Raw genomic sequence first — 19,466 nt, forward strand, 5'->3', positions numbered from 1 at the left:
TTTTTCTGACGATGTCTAATTAAGTCTTGGAAACCTGGAAAGCAGGTCATTTTCTGGAAGACAGAACACCATTAATCCCTCCCAAGCAGCCAGGCAAGACAGCACAGGAAACAATTCCAGGACAACAATTAACTATAGAAATACAAGACTAGCTAGGGATGACTGGGCAAGCAACACCTGCAGAAAAAGGAGCTCTCTTGATATCTGGTCTGAAATTGAACACAAGCAAATTTTATCTTGTTTCAACAGAAAGGTTTCAGGCATCTGATGTGTCAGTGTCCTTTGGGTACAAGTCGTCCTGACAGAGAAGAGGATTGTGTTGATGACCATACCAAGTCCCACCAAAGACACAGTTACATGGGACTGAAGAATCAAGAGTTACATACTAAACTCATGACACACACACATACATAGAAAATACCAATTGTGTAATTTCTGATTCTTTGCCATTTACATCACCAATATTTTCTCAGCATACCAGAGAGTTAATATTTTTCTCATGGTCACATCATTTTGGGACAAGGGTTGGACAAAATTGCACAATACTGCAAACTTTAACACCACCAAAACAGTATTTCTTTCTTCTAGAGCAGCTTAAACTGCTGGAAGTTGGAGTCCACAATGCAGTGGTTCTGCTGGCACATGCCAGTGAAGATGAGCCTGGGATTTCTGTGTCTCTTTCTGGTTTGCAACACAGGTGAGGACAATGGTTTGGTGCTCCCCAGGGAATAACCCACGTGTCTCTTTCCCACTTGCTCCCATAGCCCCATCCCCACGTCTGTTTCAGGCTTGTTTCCTTCTCCCTGTGTAGGCAAAGCTGATGGGCTGGAGCTCCAGGGCTGGTGCCATGCAACAAGGCACACCAGATAGTGGTAAAGCTCTGCTCTTGGTTCCTATGCCATGTATATGGAGTCAGAAGGGTTTATATGGAAAGAGAGAGAAGGGTTAGAAGAGCTCCTGCCACCTAGATTGTCAGTCTGAATTTAGCTCATATTATGTGAGTGTTATTAATACAGCTGACTAGCACTGCATGAAGAGTCGCTATTTACAGGCCTTTTACCGTGTTTTCGTTATAGGGAATTTTTCTTTTGTATGTATGTAAAGAGAGAATGTATAATTTCTCATAATAAAGATAAATGCATCCAGAGATTGCCTTTTATACAACGCATAGATTTTGGCACGAATAAGGACAAACACGTGTTTTTCATGAGCTTAGGTACAAACAACCAGACCATGCAGTCACATCTCCTCTTCCATCTGCTTCTTCCAGTCCTACAGATTTCCTCTTGCTGAAGAGGAAACCAAATGCATGTTTCCCACTCCCCGGTGAGAGCTCTGCCCATTAGGTTATAACACAAAGTGGGACATTAGCACCATGGGGATAAACCCTTCTCACCCCAGGTCCAAGGAGAGGACTCCTCTCTGGGAAGCTTGGGTGGATCAAGAAGCTGAAGATTCAGAGGGATAGGAGAGTTTAGCACTTGCTACCACTGGCTCATCTGGCAAGTCTTATGGATTGCTCTTTGGAGACACTCAGCTCTCCACTGATGAGATAGGGAGCCCAAGAACCAAACTTCTGGACTTCAAGTTCTCCTGTGATGTCTAAATCACTGCTCTGCACCTTGTCCTTATCAGTCAGCAAGGAAAACACAGGAATTAAGTCCCATCTCCTGAGCCCAGCTCCAATTCATTCCTCTCACAGCACAGCCCTTGAGAAGAGAACTCAAGTGAATGACTGCTCTGGATAACAAATATGCACACGACCTGTGAAGATTTGTGTAGATTTGTCCTCATTATACCATGTACTTTGCAGTGAGTCTTGTGTGCAAGCTTATTGCAGGCCCCTACAACAGTTTGCTACTATTTTATTTTCTTTTGATTCTTGAGTTAAGGGGTAAGCTCTGTTATTTAATCTGTTTTCTTTCCTTAGCTGCCAGCTAAAGGACCTGGCAAGTCCTTTAGGACATCCTTATCCTTAGGTGCTTGATCAGCTGCTCTCATGAATACTCAGTGGTCTGCTTAGCAGTGCTGATGTCCATTGGTTTCTGAGCTAAAAAAAATGACAGCAGCAAAGTAACCTGGGTGGTGAGCTCAACAGAGAGCTATTTGGTAGCTCAGCACTGAAAACTGTTTCTCAGTCTCATTCTTCACTTTGCAGCTTCATGCATAAGAAGAGAAAATAAGAAAGAGAAGCAAGTGGCAGTGCTGGCTACAGCAGGTAACAAGGAACATGTCAGGAGACCCTGTGCGGGGCTGCAATGAAAGTGGGAGGTGTTGTACTGGACACGGAGATGGTGGCAGATGGGCCCTTCTCCTGCAGAGCCTTTGAGCCCCAACCACCACCTGCTGCAAGGGTTCTTTGCTCAGCACAGGGCTTATCCAGGTCCCTGGGTGGGCAACTTAACCTCCATCCTTCCAGGAATCTAAAATGTTGTTTTCTCTTTTTCAATTCTATATTTCACAAATCTCCATTCCCTTTTGTCTTCCGTTTTCTATGCTGTGGTCAAGCCTTGCTTCCAGCCCTGGGGTATAGCTTGGTTTTGAATTGGTTAAAAATAATGCTGATGTCACTGGAAAACTGTACTTCTGTCCCCAAATTCAATTTTGTTCTTGTCTCAGCTTTCTGTGCTTCTTTTTTTGTCCTGCTCTGTTTTTTCTCTCTCTGTCATACACATACAGACCTTTTTCCTGACATACACAGAGATACCACACTGCTCTGTTTTGCATGACTTTGTGGGAGGGAAGCAAGACAAAATATTTGGAAATTTTGACTTGGTAAAAAACAAATAAGCAATGTAATCAGAAAGAAAATACGTTAAAATGAAAAGTGCGATTGAGCTGCAGTGAGTTTACTCTGTCATAGCAGTATAGCCATAAAGGTAGCTGAAAAAATATCCTCTATTTTCATCCCAATTCTTTGTATTATTGGGGAAGGGGGAACATTACGCAAGTACTTTCTCCTCTGTGATCTGCAAAGTGAGATTTGCTGCAATTTTGTCAGTAAATGCACATGGCGTAGCACGAGAGGGCACCAAAACGTCAGGGCTGGCTGCAGCTCCCGGCAGCCTTGCTCGAAGGCACACTCAAGGGAAAGGGTGACTTAGAGCCTGATCTAAATTTTGACCTACCATTACATTGCTCACTTTATCTTGTTATTTTCCAGACTCGTCTCTGCACCCTTGGAATATTTATTTTCTCACCACAGGTTTATCAGTGCACCCCAATACATAATCTGTTCATTTTGTTTTCCCCCTTCTGGAAACTTTTTGCCATGTATAAGCAGGGGATTTATGGCCATTTCCTTGCAGCCAGCTGCTCAAAGCCACTCTCTTTTGCAGAACTGCCTGCGAAGTCTGTGGATCTGTCTGCTATCAACCTGACAGAGCTGGTGAACAGTATGCTGAACACTGCGCTCAGAGGTAATGTGACAAGGCCCGGCAGGTCACACAGGCTGTCAGCCCAGTGGTCAGTGATACAAAGGACTAACAGTGTTAGCAGGAGAAGCCATAAATGCATGCTGTCTGCTCTCTGCCTCCAGAATTTATTCTAGGAGCAAGATACCCTTGTGCATTTGTAATACAGATAGTTTTCTGCCCCAAAGAATTTAGATAATAGTATGTGTTTACATATAGACACAACCTAATTGCTTATGAGATGCCTTTAGATAGCACTTTATAATCCAGTGTAGGTTTGAACTAAAAAAAAATAAAAATACAAACAATCCTTCCCTCAGTGGAAATGAGAAAGAATTGAGGCTTGGGCAGCTGTATATTATCAGCACTTTAGGAGTCTTTTAGAAATTAAATGAGCAGAGTCAAAACATGCTGTTCTCATAATTTGTTCCAACCACTAATAGCATGGGCACATGTTTCTGCAGGTACCAAAAAACTCTTCTCTTTGCTGAGTGTCACATCTTACAGCTCATTTGCCTTCCACAAAGTGTCTGTCACCATTTATAACAGTGAGTGTCTTGGTGCTTTGCTCCAAGCAGGAGCATTTTCTTTCACACAGCCTGTGCATCAAGATATTGATTTTTCTCCATCTCTCCTTGCAGTTTCTAATGTGAAAAATGTTGACCCTGGCCAGTTCCCTATGCACTGCTACTGTTTGAACAACGTGACAAATGATTTGACAGGTGGGTACACAAAAGAGGTTGGTCAATTGCATGTGCTTAAGATGAATTATTTCCCCTGGAGCTGCAAGCTGTAGCCTGGATTCTGCAGAGTCCATCATTCGGAGCAGCGTTGCCACATGGAGGTCAACAGCCATTGCTCACCATGAGTGGCTGCTCTGAACCTTGGGGGAGACTTGAAGAACTCGGTCTCAGGCAGCTGCACCTGGATGGCCAGTAGGGGATGGAACCATCAGTCAAGCAAACAGTGTGGTTTGCCCAGGGAGAAGACCTCCCTTTCCTCCTCAAAGTACAAAGAGCAGTGTGGGAGAGACAACCTAGCAATGGTACATTACTTCGGCCACTTTCACTCTCCTGTGATAACACACGGGAGATGAACAATGGCTTCTCTGCACCAATAGACTCCTGTAACTTCAACGAGCCCAACACGAGTGAAAAGAAGGATTAACATCTTCGCAGAGCTGTAAAATGCTGTTGGGCAAATCCTTCACCTATAGTGGGTTGGATTAGATGATCTCCAGAGGTCCCTTCCAAACCCAATCATTCTGTGATTCTCTAATCCTTATTCACATCCTTGATCTCACAGTATTTAATATTCAAGGATGGACCTGAGCACTCGGGTTAATGTAAGATATCAAGAGTAGCTCAGCAGCTCAGAACCAGAACCCCTACCTTCTAAGATGTGGCGATGACCACATACATGAACCACAATGTCTTTCATGTTTTTTTTCTGGACCCACACACCTCAAAAGCTTTATTGCATGATGACCCAGTATGCCTTGAAGGACAATGGAGCAACTTTAATTTTTCTGTCTCAAATCCAGAAGATCTTGGCGACTAGACCATCCTCACAAGTAGCAGAAATTGAAGGCCCAACGCAGGACTCTTGTCTGTTGTTCCTAAGTGAGAACAGTGGCCTGATACTGCTAGAACATGTTATGAAAAAGTCTTAACACCACCATCACTAGCCATTTTTGAGCTGACCACAACAACATATCAGTATGTCTGAAGTAGAGCTCAGAGGAGACAGTCAGATACCTCCTGGAAGGTCCTATATAGCAGATAGATAGTCTGCTTAAGCACAGAAAGAGAACCAAAGCTTGCAGGCTTTGCCTGCGCTAAGTAGTATGTTACTTTAAATTGTTCTCTTGAACAGATAAATTCCATTTAAGTTTTCTTCAGGCGCATTGTTGTTGCTTTGGATATCACCTTTGAAATATACTTCTGCAGATTATTTCAGTGGCTTCTATATATTTTAAGCATTGTCACATACAAGCTTATATCCAAAATATGATGACATATAAAACGATTTTTTGACTCAGATGGTGGAATATGTGTTTTCAATCATAAACTTTGTCTATTTTGTTGTCTAGATTTTACAGCTTTACTTGTCGATATTATTGGAAACTCCACAAGTTATCTCACTGAAATTTTCAAATCCACTTCTATTCTCTCAGGTTTGCATTTCCCCTTAAAATTTTTCATTGTTTTATTTGTCTTGTTTACTCCTGGCATGGAAACAAGCATAGAAATGAGTATAAAAGCCTATTGCTCTTACTCAGCAGCATTTTTCTTGCAAAGCATGGACTGCAGTTGTAAACAAAATCTCTTTAGAGAAACAAGATACATATACAATGTGTATATACGTAATAGAGAGACATACATGTTTCTATGAGCAGTTATGTTTTCTTTGAAAGTCTAGTGAATCATTACTAAATACTGGTATTTTGGGGAAATATGATCCCCAAAGAATATGTACTGTATTGTCTGAATATTTTTTCCATGGAAAAATGCTTGTAATTTAGAATTTTAATTAGGTAGAAACCTTTTCCCTGGAAACATTAGCATTTGTATTTGGTGCTGGTTCAAGATTTTTGTCAAAAACGAGATCAGAAGGAAAATACTTGGCCAGCTGTAGCAACCACATAGCATTTTGTGTTTGTGTTTTCAACTGTTTAAGATAATATCATATAATGAAAGTTGGTTACAATGATCTGGTTTACATTTTTTCTTTGCTTTTCAGTGCGTCAGAGCAATGATTCAGATTGTATCTACATCTGTGTGATGACAGGGCAGACAGGTAAATGTTGAAACCATTCTGTCCCAAAATATTGCCCTGTTTATTCCTGTGATGATTTATAATAGAAACAAGCCTTTATTGATATTTGTAAGCGTTTTTATTTGCAGGGCGAAATCTGTCTGACTTTTGGGAAATGATGGAGAAGTCTCCTGTTATTAATTACACATTTTCTAGTAACACATCTGACCTGGGTAAGTACATCCAGGAGAATGAAAGGAAACAGCAACAACAATGAAAACCACCTCCAGGTAGCACTTGCAATGAAAATTCCATCTTAATAACATAAAAATATTTTAAAATGTTATTTTATATTTTATTATTGCTTATATATTTGTATATTATTATATATTTTATTACCATTAAAATATAACATGTTACATAGTTATAAGTGTAATATAATATTTATATTATAAGTAAAATTTACAAACTTTGAAGTTGTTAGCTACAAGGTCTTGTAGTGGAGGAATGAACAAAACCTCCTTGGATTGGAGCTTTTACAGAATTCAGCACTGGACTGAGGAGGCTCCCTAATGGTTTTAACGTAAATGGGTACCTCCCTTAAATCTTAGCACAAATTATCTCCTACCTTTACATTAGTCAGTTTTAGAAAGGAGTTGAATAAATTCAGCCAGTGTGCTGAGTGGCTACTGCACCCAGAACTAGTTTGCCAGATTGGAACTGAGGGGTGACCTCATTAATGTTTACAGATATATAAAGGGTGAGTGTCAGGAGGATGGAGTCAGGCTCTTCTCGGTGACAACCAATGATAGGACAAGGGGCAATGGGTTCAAACTGGAACACAAGAGATTCCACTGAAATTTGAGAAGAAACTTCTTCTCAGTGAGGGTAACAGAGCCTGGAACGGGCTTCCCAGGGAGGTTGTGGAGTCTCCTACTCTGGAGACATTCAAACCCACCTGGACACCTTCCTGTGTAACCTCATCTGGGTGTTCCTGTTCCGGCAGGGGGATTGGACTGGATGAGCTTTCGAGGTCTCTTTCAATCCCTGACATTCTGTGATTCTGTGTGATTCTGTGATTCTGTGAGTTGCATTTCAGATGCTCATTTCTTATTGTTGCCCATGACTATTTCTCATTTTCAATGCCTGATTAAAACAGGCAGACAGTGGAATCATTGGTAAGTTTACTTGTGTTGAAAGCTGTAGGATGCTTGTCCCCTGTTTGAAAAAAAAAAAAAAACAAAAAAAAAACCCGAAAAACAACAAAACACTAACATTTAAAGAATCTGCCAAAAATGGCTCTAGTTAAAAAAGACAACAGCTGTTTCAATTATATCAGAACTTGATTTCTTCCCTTTTTAGCATACAATATGCAATGGATAAACAGCATACTAACCTCATCTTCTCATACTTCAAAGATCTAGACTCGATTATTTCAAGTTTCACAAAATTACAAGAGGACCTCAATAAAACAGTGGATCCATCAGCAGAACATGTGTGGACATTGAAAAGTGAGCAAGTATTGTCAGACATAAATTTATATGCTCCTTGATTAATATCTTCACAAATGATTATGTATGTTTACTGCACTGCACTGTAATGTTGAACTACAGTTACAGAGTAAGATAAAAGTTTGTCCTAAACAGCGGAAGATCAGGTAAGTAATGCACTGAATAACTAACTGGAGGATAGGAAAATTATTGTAAAAAGACCTCTTTTTATACCGTTTTATAAGAAAAAAAGTTTATTAAGGAGGTGGAGAGTAAAAAAAAAAACAAACAAAAAACAACAAAATGAAAAAAAGAGCTTGTTGTTTTAAACCAAGAAAAAGATTGTTCAAATTGTTTCCTCCCCTTTCTTATTGTAAATTTTTCATTTTCTTTTCTCTGACTTCATATGATGTTTAGTTGTAAGTACCTTAACTTTCCATTAGCTTCAGTGCATTTAGCTTTGCCACAAGGTTACAAAATAGAAATGTGCTAGCCTGCCTCATTTTTGAAAGCAGAAAAGCAATCCTCACACTTGCTTCCATGTGCTATAGTTGGAGCAAAGAGAAATACAGAATTTTACCTTGTACATTCTCATCTCTACAGCTGCATCTGTCTGCAACAAAATTTCAGTATTTTCCCTAGTCGGTCTGCTGTCTTTTATTAAGCTCTTTTATTTTGCTCAGCTGCATACCAACCTTTGTTACCTCGTCCAGCCCCAAGTGTCATTCCTGACACAAAATGTCATCAGTTCTCAAATTCCAGTATCTGCCCTCCAGTACCTGCCTCCTCCCCTTCAGACAGACGAGAGCTTTCATCTCTTTTCTCTGTACTGAAGCACTTCAGAGTTAATTTATGTGAAGGAAAAAAAAAAAAAAAAGGAAAAAACCCAACACTTTGAAGGAACATTTGACAGTTTCTTTTTCTCTTTATGAAAACTTGCACATTGAAATGTTCTCAATTAAAATTTCACACTTTATTGGCACTCCCCATGTTTTTCTGGAAAGAAAAAAAAACAAAAATCACAAAGATAATTTTTAAAATTAAATGGAAAGGTGGTTGCTCACCTGCCAGGACAAGCATTTGAGGAGCAGAAGATATTTTCTGGGTGTATTTTAGATATTATTGATACATATTATATAGATATTGAGATTATTGTTGTCCCCCAGTGTGTTATGCTTGCTACTGCCATGGAGCATTAGTATCCACAGCGTGTTGCTGGTGCCCTCTCTCTGTCTCTCTTGCTTCTCCAGCTACCAGGATCCCTCTTGCCCAGAAAGGGAAGGAAAACCCCATCACGAGGTTCCCACCATGGCCAAAGACGGTTGGAGCAAAAGGATCGGGGTGGCCATCACCACATGTGGATGTTCCCAGACCACGAGGGACAGCTGGACCCCCTTCAACTGCTGGGGTCATCTCGATCCCATCACCAGCCCTACAGCCCAGCCCCAGTGAGTATGGTGGGGAGGAGTGACCCCCGTTTTACCTCGCTAGTGGTGGGGTTTGGCCACCACATCTCTGATGTTGAAGTTGGGAGGCCCTTCAAGGAGACCTACTCTGGGTCACAAGTGAGTTGAGTGCTTTATTGTAGAAGTGCTAAAATTGATTATAATGTCCATCTGTAGTTTAGAATCAGAGAGTCATTTCAGTTGGAAGAGACCCCTAAGATCACTGAGTTCAACCATAGCCTAAATCTAGCACTAAACCATGTCCCTAAGAGCCTCATCTATATATCTTTTAAATACTTCCAGGGATATACCCATAGTTTCTTACCCTTTGGGGAAAAACTTGCTCCTCACAGACACCTCTGCCACTCAGGTCTTCCCTCACATTTTTCTCCAAATTTGGTGAGCAGACCTGTGGAAAAGCAATATAGAGCTTATATATACCTTTCCTTTCTCAAGCCCTTAAACTTTTCAATATCTAGCAAAGCACAGATTTTGTGCTTGCCTTTTCATCTTGACATTTTTATATGCCACTGGAAGTACAGGGTGAAGGATTCTGGCTGTTGAGCTGTCTCACATATGGCAGTTCTCAGTGGGCAGATAAATAACAAATATCCTGAATGACACAAAGCATACGCCTTTCTGTCCCTCTAGCTGATGTGTATGAACTTTGGATGCAGACACTGTCTCCTCCAGAAACCATCAAACTGATGCAAACAGAGCCAGGTGAGATTGATCTGGGATAATAACAACCAACTGTGTCAGTTGGAACATTTATGAAATAGAAAACAATACATATATATATATAAATAGGTGACTGTGAATGTATTTATTCATCAATGTTTATGTGTTTATTAGTAGTCTGTGACTCTAGCTTTTTTTTTTTTTAATCTGTTATTCTTTCAATCAACCTTTTTTTTTTTTAATAAGATGTCAATGAAAGTTTTCTTCTTCTCCCTCCTTCAGATTTACCTTCAGTTCTGTCTACGCCACCTTACAGGCCTGGTGTGACACTGAAACTTTACTCAGCTACCAGTAAGTAGTCGCACCTCATGCAGCAAAAATAGTAGTATGTTTGAAGGTATATCAACAGGCAGATATTACCACACAGAGACAAAATGTATGTTTAATTTATGTGATGTCTTCTGTAAGTGAAATGTCAAAATGTAGAATGGACTGTGATCATAGTTGTTTGCGAATCATTCACAATCACACATTCAAAATATAAATTATACTGGGGTGATGAAATTGATATGTGGATTTGTTATTGGAGAACGTTAAAATTTATTTATTCTGAAAGAAAACATCGTGCTTTAAATCTCCCTGTTGGTACAAATAAAATTTTTAAGTCAGTCCATACCACATGAAACCTCCAGAACTGTCCAGAATTTACAATACTGCAAACTTCATCCTCACCTAAAGAAGGATAATTATCAATTAGATTTTCAGGAAAGCTCATTTCTTCCTTTTAAGCACCCAGATAAAGAGGTAGAAAGTAAGAGTTAATATAAGATGACGTACCACTCCACTTAAAAGTATCATACGCTGATGTTGGCAATAAAATTATATTTATATATAAGTATTTAGTAAGAGATTACATGCTTTGAAAAACTGGACCCGATTCGATGCCAGGAGGGGAGTCTGAACTCTGGGGGAGTCCAGCACCTACTGTGGATGTGGAGCATGTGTGTGTGACTGAGTCCAGGCTCCCTACACTCCCATGTGCAGAGTGGGAGAAGAGCTCAGTGATACAATGGGAATAAACCTCAGCCACACTTCCCAGTCTTGAGGATGGAAGATGACTTAGTTCAGCTCCAGATACCATCATCATGGATACAGTTATCCTCCCTGTTAACCTGGTAGCAAAGAAAATAAATTTGAGGGGTATGCTGGTGTATATGTTCCAGCTTTGATACTCATATGGAAAGCACATCAGTATTATTATGACTTCATATTGCTGTTATATATGAAGGGAAAATCCAGACTGCCTGTCCTGAGATCCAGATAAAACCTATGTGGCTGTATTCCAGACCAGGACTGTGATTATCTGCTCTTTGGTGTAGTGTAATCTTTTTAGGAAGAGAAATTTGGTAGCTACCACTGAGATCAGCATGAAAACTCCTGTAGTGCATGAAGCTGGGGAAATGCACATTCTCAGCTCAAGACTAGAAAGGAAGAAAATGCTCCTTACTTTTCCAGAATAAGCAGGTGGCTCAATTCCAAGGTTTTATGCCATTAGGACTATGCTCTGACAGTTTGACTACTTAGAGATGTAAGGAACTATGAGCTTATGGAACACTCTGGGAAGAGGTTGTTCTTGGTTCCTCCATTGAAGCTGAATCTGCTGCTACCACAAATGAGTGAGAACAGAAATCTTACTGGGTGGTGAGGAGTGTCAGAGGGAATTTTGGAAACCTGTCCCTCAACTGCTTGCGTGGTGACTGTCTAAGAGAAGCATAGAGGTTGGGTAGTGCAAAGATAATCAGACTAAATTTCAGGGGTCTTCAGTATATTTTGGATCTGATGTTATAGGTAAAACCAGATGAGCCCAAAGAACTAAAATACCAGTCAAATAATACTTTTTCAAAGGTCTGTTTGGACATCTAGGAATTAATAATAATTAAAAAAAATAATATGAGAAAAAAAAGGACTACAAATTCTGAAAGATGGTAGGCAAGAAGAACAAAGAGAAATGCTGACTATATGGTTTGTAATGAATTAGTAGGAAACATAGAAAAACAAACCGCACCATTCTGGTATTGTCAAAAAAAAAAAAAAAAAAGGTGGGTCTTTGAGAGGGATTCCTAATATATCTGACTAAGATAAAACTGCTGCTGATAGTTACCCTGTCAAAACAGGAGAGGCAAAGTGAAAAACTGAGCATCACCAGCAGGTTTTTGCAGGAAGGGACACCGTGGCTTTGTGATCCTTCTCTGCTTGTGGAGCTGATCCAGAACTCCCTGGGTCCACACAAACAACCCTCACGTCTTCATTTCGGGATTACTTGGTGGCTTAAAATAAAAATTCTGGCCTGGATTCCCTGCTAATTTCTCGATTTCTAATGATATTTTGAATACTGACTTCTCTTGGCTCGTTGCTGAATTCCAACACAGACTTATTTGTCTGTAAAGGGTTTTTTTTGGGAAGGGAGGGTAAACATATTTGAGTCAGAGAGAAAGGTTCTTTCACAAATTTTCAATTTTTGTGTCACTGGGAATAATCACATAGTAGATGAGCACTAGTATCTAACATCTTTGGTGTAATTTGCTTTTTCCTTTGGTTTTGCTGTTGTTGCCTCTTGCAGCAAACCAAGACCAAGAAGGATCCTGTGCTGTTACTTTTTGTAGCTTTTGATGATTCTGATCAGGTATTTCATAGTTCCCAGTCCTGTTCTGGTTGGCTGAGTTTATAAGCATGTGCTGGGTTGCTTATTCTTTTCCTTTCCTTTCCTTTCCTTTCCTTTCCTTTCCTTTCCTTTCCTTTCCTTTCCTTTCCTTTCCTTTCCTTTCCTTTCCTTTCCTTTCCTTTCCTTTCCTTTCCTTTCCTTTCCTTTCCTTTCCTTTCCTTTCCTTTCCTTTCCTTTTTTCCTTTTTTCCTTTTATCTTTTTTCCTTTTTTCCTTTTTTCCTTTTTCCTTTTTTTCTCCCATACTATTAGAAAAGAAAGCATTTGAGAGCATACAACTCAGTGGGGGATCCATTTTCAGAAGTAATGTCATAATCAGAGTTAGAAATACTGACCATGAAAAGCAAAGTTTGACAACAGCATCAAGTGATCGTACAAACATCAGTCCTGCAGAAAAGCAGTGTCAGGGAAGAGGTGGAGGATGATATTGCCTGGGAGGCCAGAGAATGCCTGAGAACACTTCAGTAAAAAAAAGCTATCTATGGAGAGATGGTTGCAAGGAAAAGACCTGCTGGTGCTGAGTCAAGGGGCAGTTCTTGATATAGGAGGCTTTTCAAACCATGGAGATAGGAAGTCAAATATCTTTATTTTTTTGATCTTTCTCTCATTTTACTTCTGTTTAAAGAGCCCAAAATACCAGAGTCCTTATCTTACCCCCCATCACAAACACCGGTTGCATGATGAAAAAGAGCCAATGCCATATCACATGCATATAGTTTGACTACTTGACAATCTTGGTGGTGCGAAGATAAGAATTCAAGATGAACTAGGTCTTCTTATCTTGACTGGGAGCAAGGGAACATGCTACGGTAATTCTCATTCATAAAAAATTCTGCACAAACCAAAGTCCTCTGCATGTCTTGTTTGCTTTGCTTGAGTTTGACTTGAGGATTAAATAACAGCCAGTAAATGGTAAGTTGCTGGAGTGTGTGACTGGACATGTTGTGTGCACAGTCCAGAGTTTGTTCATGTGCCAGTTGCTGTCTGGTGAACAACACTATAGAGCCTGGAGAACCTAGGACTGGGAACCAGGCTGTTTTGAAAAGGATGAGAAACATGGATTCCAATGACATCAGGGAATGCAGAGTCACTAAAAGCCTCTGTATCAAAAACCATGAGGCTGTTCACCTGCATATATCAAGCATGTGTTTGGGGAAATAAATAAAAGAAATAAATAGTGGGCTCACAAAGCAATGAAGGACACCCACAAATCTTTGAAGACAGAGACATTATTCCAAGAATCACAAAAGTGGATGCCAACTGATAAAATATACAAGTGCGCATATTAGAGCCTGCAGGAAGGGATATTGTAACTCTGAATTATTCACAGTAGCCGTAACATTGCTTTTCACTGGCAGAAAAATTTAAGCTCAGTGTCAGAGAGATGTGATATTGAGTTAATAATGGAAAGGGTTGTTTACAGCAGCAAGAACTGGTCCCTTATCTACCCGTGACAGTAATGTGGTAATTTCAAACAGACAAGAGCAACACTCTGCACAGGGAGCTGTGATTCCTGCCTTTTCTGGGCCGTTTTGACTGACTCTGTTTCTTAGGAAAAAAAAAATTCTCAGACAAGAAAGTTCTGAAATAAATTTCTGCTTTTAATTCCTTTTTGAATGTCAGTCTAAATCTGTAGAAATTTATGAACTGAATGAAAAAAAACACACTTCACAGTAGAAATTTATTACAGAAGAGATACAAAGTAAAATTAAATACAACATTACTCAAAAGAGAATTTTAGCATTAAATAAATGCAGCAGTATGTAAATGCAGCATTAATTTAAAATTGATTGTCAAAAATGAAAACCAAAATAATTTGTTTAACCTTCAGCTTTTTAATTTGACTTCTCTTTCTTACATAGAGGAATCCAAATTTAAAATGCAGTAATTCCATTTACATTGAGATAAAGCTGAATTTCTGCTGGCAAAACACACAGCTTGAGGAAAACATTTAACACCTGTTAGGCAGGATAACGAGGACCCATTTCAGTGGAGACTGAGATTCATTGGAGGGTGGACTTTAGCAAGTTTTAGTTATTCACAGTAAATCCAACATCTCTTTTCATGGACAACTTTTATTAAAACTTCATTGTCATATGTTTTGATGTCTAGTTATTAACATGAAGACTGTTTATTAAAGCAAGAAATCATTCATTTTTAATTGCCAACAAGGGGAAAAAAAATCAAGGTGTGTTAAAGGCAAGTGATAGAACAAGATGAAATGGTCTCAAGTTGCACTGGGGGAGATTTAGATTGGATATAGGAAAAAATTCTTCACGGAAAGGGTTGTCAGACATTGGAACAGGCTGCCAAGGGCAACGGTGGAGTCACCATCCCTGGAGGTGTTTAGGAGGAGTTTAGACGAGGTTCTTAGGGACATGGTTTAGTGCCAGAGTTCGGTTATGGTTGGACTCAATGATCCTGAGGGTCTTTTCCAACCAGAATGATTCCATGATTCTATGAAATGCTGTTAAGTGGACAAAGCCTACTGAGTTTTATGCAGATCTGCTAAGATTAAGAGAAATGGGTCTCCCTCTTGCCCATCCCTGACTAGTTATGCCTCGTAGTTATGTAGGGCTTTGGACACAACTGGTTTTAAGAGGGATCTGTGCGTTTGGGAGCTGCAAGTGCCTGCCCATTCCTCCTCCATGACTCCTGCTACCTTGGGCAAGCGCTGGCAGAACAGAAATTGTTTCATAGCGATCTCTCTCAGGTTGGCAGTGCTTTTATTTTCCTCCTGCCCACGAATGCCATTTTATATTAAACTTCTTGTCAGCACTAGGCGGACTCCAGCTTATTTCAGCAGGACTTAATTAGTCCAAATTTAACCTCTGTAACCTCTCCTATCGCATAACATAAGCTGGCCCAAAACTACAAAGCACGTGAGACATGTGAACCTGGAAATTCAGTTACACTGTTTAAGGGGATTATACTCTGCAGGGAAGGCAGTTTATCTCCACATGGCCAAAGCCTGTTACCAGCTACATAAATGGAAAAGCCAGTCGACAGTCACACTGCAGCCACTTTTGCTCTTCACATTTGGGCCCTTCCAGCTCAACAGGTGCATGTGAAGGGACCACCTGCATCATGCAAAATGTCCCCTCTCACATTGAGGCCCTTGGTTATCTTTTCAGAGCCCTAAGGACATGTTTGCAGGCATGTCCCTTGTTTTTTTGAGTGGTGGCATAGCAGAGGGATTTCTGTGTGCAGGGGACAACAGGATGGGTGTGCATGCAGCTCTCCAGGGTCAGATGTGATGCCTTGCAGTGGAAGTAGCTGCACTGCAGTGACCCAAATTGTGTCCTCGCACAGAGCACCTCCTCTTCAGAGCATGATTATTAAATATGCAAAGAAGAGGTGGTTACACACCTATTTTAGCCATGCCCAGGTAACCTTTTAACATACTTTAAATATTATATTTTTTTTTTCTAGCAAGTCCTTTGATTCTGATCGATTGTAACACAACTGTTAGCTAAGGTGCAGGATGCTGTGTGACAGGTAATGGTTTGGAGAAGACAAGACGATAGCAAATGTTAGGTTTTTATAATGAAGAAAAGCCCGGAAAAACTGAAACAGCTTCAGTTCTGCCTTACCTTTTCTCGGTTTCCCCCATGTTCATATTTTCCCTTTTCTATAACAGAACGGGAGTCTGGAGATTGTATTTGACACTGAAAAAACATATAGTAATTCAGGATTTTGCTATAAGCTGCCATCACCTGTTCTGAAGTATTGCTGTTTCTGCAGCCTGGCACAGCTGCGTTCCCAGGCAGGATGAAATGTTTGGTGTGCAAATGTTTGTCTCTCGCTACTGACTGCAGAAGATTCAATGAATAGAATAAACTAGATATTCTCCTTTTAGTTAGCTCGAGTGTGAGTCTATACCCAGGTACACAATTTCCCTGCATTTTTCTTAAGTTAAAATAATATGATGGTGATCACTTGAAGGAAAAAACACTGATTAGGCAGCTGGCTCCTGGCAAAAAAATAGTAAAACGGAGAAATTATTCCTACCTTCCTCTCAGTGCAGGCAAAAACTGACCTTTTCTCTTTCAGTTACTTGTCAGTTTTCAAGAAACCTGTAGGAATGTATTTATTCCGGTGATCTTTATTCATCTCTAAAAACTCAGCTGAAATTAGATGATTATTCAAGTCACTAGAAGGAAGAAGGGGAAAAATGACAGAGGGATGGACAGAGAGAAAGCCATAACCTGTTCATAAAGCATCTTTGTTTTGTTAATAAGGCTAAAAAAAAAGAGAGAGCAGTGGGAGTCTGTTTTTTAGCTCAGTCATATTTAATCTAGGATGCAGATTCAGATGGTGGGTGTAGGGAAGCATGCAGAACTGGAAGTGACTTTTGCATTAAAGTAGCATATGCATAAAGAAAAGATCAAATATAATAAAGGTATAGCACTGTCCTTTGTCTTGCTGCTTTGCACTATGGAAAACCAATGCTTCAGTGGTAACTAATCTTCCACCTGAAGAGGTAACAATACATAAATTACATTTTTAGAGTCGTTCCTTACATTTGTGATAAATAAAAGCAATATGGGTTTAAATAACTAACCAGCGATGATTAATAATAATAAATTTAACAGGATATTTGCCCTTTCACTGAACCAACTGCCAGGCTATGTGTTGTTTTCTTTTCAATTTTCTGCCTCATCCAAATTTCATTTATGATACCTACATGAGCTTATTAATCTGCATGTTTCTCATAGCTCAGATAAGGCACTGTAAGAAATTCAATGGGACAAAGTTTTTGAACTACTTCAGAGTTGTATGTTTTCCTAGGGTGTCCACAGGTGATCCTCAAAGAGTCTCGTGTGACCTCACCTCCCGTCACCCTTATGATGCAAAAGATCAATCCTTGTGTGATGGAGCTGTGCAGGTTTTTCCAGCTGTGCCTCTGTGTTGGTCAAAGAAGATATTCCAGAAAGGAAGCCATGAGGTAAAATCTGGCACAAGTTTTTTTCTCTCTCTCTGCTTAAAATACTCCATAGGGCTTTTTCAAATGACAATTTTCAATCACCAGCACTTATTTTTGAGTCTGTGACTAATGACAGACCCAAATGGGTCCCCACGGAAAAGATCAACACCTGACCTGGTTTCCAGCATTCAAACTGAGTGACTATAGCTCAAATTAATTTTTCTAAATATCTAATGACATAAGTGAGATCATCATCTAGCTTTTTATTTCTGTGCTCAATATTACCTGTATGATATGTACATTGATATGCTTATGAAAGATAAAAAGCTACTACTCTCCTAACTTTAACTACATCTTTAGGTACTGTGTTGAATACTATTCCTGGTTCTTGAAAAATGCAAGTTACGTCTGTGAAAGAGTCAAAAGAGTTGCTTATTCCCACAGTAAGTGTATTCCTCTATATCTACATACCTTATTATGAAACTATAGTAACAGATTCTACTTCCTCACAGAGTATGTGTTGCCTTTCATCAGATAGCTATTTCATCTGATAAGGAGTTTTTAAGGGATTTTAAATAACTTACTTAACCTTCATTTATATTTGTCTCATAAAACCTTTTCTAACTGAAGTTTTCTTTTGTTCTTGCAGCATTAAAACAAAAATGCCTTAAAAACATCTGTACAGCCATCTAGATCACTGAAGAATTTTACTGTAAATTGGAAGACTGGTGACAGTTTTAGTTGACTCATTTCTCAGTGTAAAGATGAGGATACAATGTGTTCTTTGCAAATATTTGTAACAAGACAAACTATTAAACAGATGCTAACCTAGAAATGTGTCTTCTTCCATGGCATTGTAAAAATGTGTAAAAACAGATGCATTTTATACAAGTGGTGAAACTGCAATAAAGATATTGAAAGGTTTTAGACACAGGGGGATTATCCGTTATTCCAATTAAGAGTCTCTCATCACTTCAGCGATTCATCTCGTGCAGAGCTCAACCAAGGAAATGTTCACACCTCTTGTACTCTCACTCTGTGATGTATTTGTAGTGAGCTCATCGAGATTCATGCCTCTCCTTATATGCACCTGTGGTGAATTAAAACCCAGTTCTATAAAAAGGAAATAATCCTGTGTTCAGTTTTGAGCCTCTTACTACAAGAAAGGCATTGAGGTGCTGGAGATAGAGCAGAGAAGGGCAGCCAAGCTGGTGAAAGGTCTGGAGCACAAGTCTGATGAGGAACAGCTGAGGGAACTGGGGCTGTTTAGGCTGGAGAAAAGGAGGCTGAGTGGAGACCTTATCACTGTCTACAACTACCTGAAAGGAGGTTGTAGTGAAGTGGGTGTTGGTCTCTTTCTCCTACATAACAAGTGATAGAACAAGAGGAAATAGCCTCAGGTTGCAACAGGGATGGTTTAGATTGGACTTTAGGAAAAATTTCTTCACAGAAAGGGTTGTCAAGCATTGGAACAGGTTGCCCAGGGAAATGGTTGAGTTGCCATCCCTGGAGGTATTTAAAATACATGTATATGAGGCTCTCAGGGGCATGGTTTAGTGGCACTTGGCAGTGTTAGGTAGACTTTATGATCTTAAAGGTCTTTCCCAACGACATGATTCTATGATTCCATGCATAGCCAAACAAATTGCATGAACCTGTATTTTGTAAACTGCAGCAACAAGATGCTACTATCAACCCAAAGTGCATCATCAAGTCATTAATATTTAAAACAAAAATAAATAGTATTTGCACTACAGCTGGTGCACATTGATGTTCCACTGAAAAAATATGTACTCAAAATAATAGAAAGTCAAAGATAAAAGTGGGAGAGTTGAGCAAGATAGACTGGAATAGCATCAATTACAATGGATATTGCAAGTTAGGCCAGTGGAAGAAATAGGAATGTTGATGCAGTGAATGTATAAATTGAGATTATTAAATATAGGCATGGTACTTTAACACTCTGGAGAACTCACACTGTAGCACCTCTCCTTACCCAAGGCAGGATCAGTTCTGCTGTGAAAAGTTGGGTG

The 19,466-nt window shown here is 39.7% G+C and overlaps 1 protein-coding gene across 1 annotated transcript; it reads left to right on the forward strand.

The window, feature by feature from the left end:
• The first annotated feature begins 621 nt into the window (after window positions 1-621).
• On the forward strand, window positions 622-18,276 carry HHLA1 (HHLA1 neighbor of OC90). The gene is made up of 15 exons (XM_065833060.2): window positions 622-697; window positions 2,159-2,218; window positions 3,339-3,419; window positions 3,878-3,961; window positions 4,055-4,135; window positions 5,506-5,589; window positions 6,156-6,212; window positions 6,320-6,403; window positions 7,589-7,681; window positions 8,911-9,108; window positions 9,757-9,828; window positions 10,069-10,137; window positions 17,298-17,454; window positions 17,794-17,876; window positions 18,083-18,276. Exons 1-15 carry the CDS (start codon window positions 622-624, stop codon window positions 18,124-18,126), a joined length of 1,323 nt encoding a protein of 440 aa, XP_065689132.1. The 3' UTR covers window positions 18,127-18,276.
• Window positions 18,277-19,466: the final 1,190 nt, after the last annotated feature.

Source organism: Patagioenas fasciata, chromosome 2 (assembly GCF_037038585.1).
Source record: "Patagioenas fasciata isolate bPatFas1 chromosome 2, bPatFas1.hap1, whole genome shotgun sequence".
NCBI lineage: Eukaryota > Metazoa > Chordata > Aves > Columbiformes > Columbidae > Patagioenas > Patagioenas fasciata.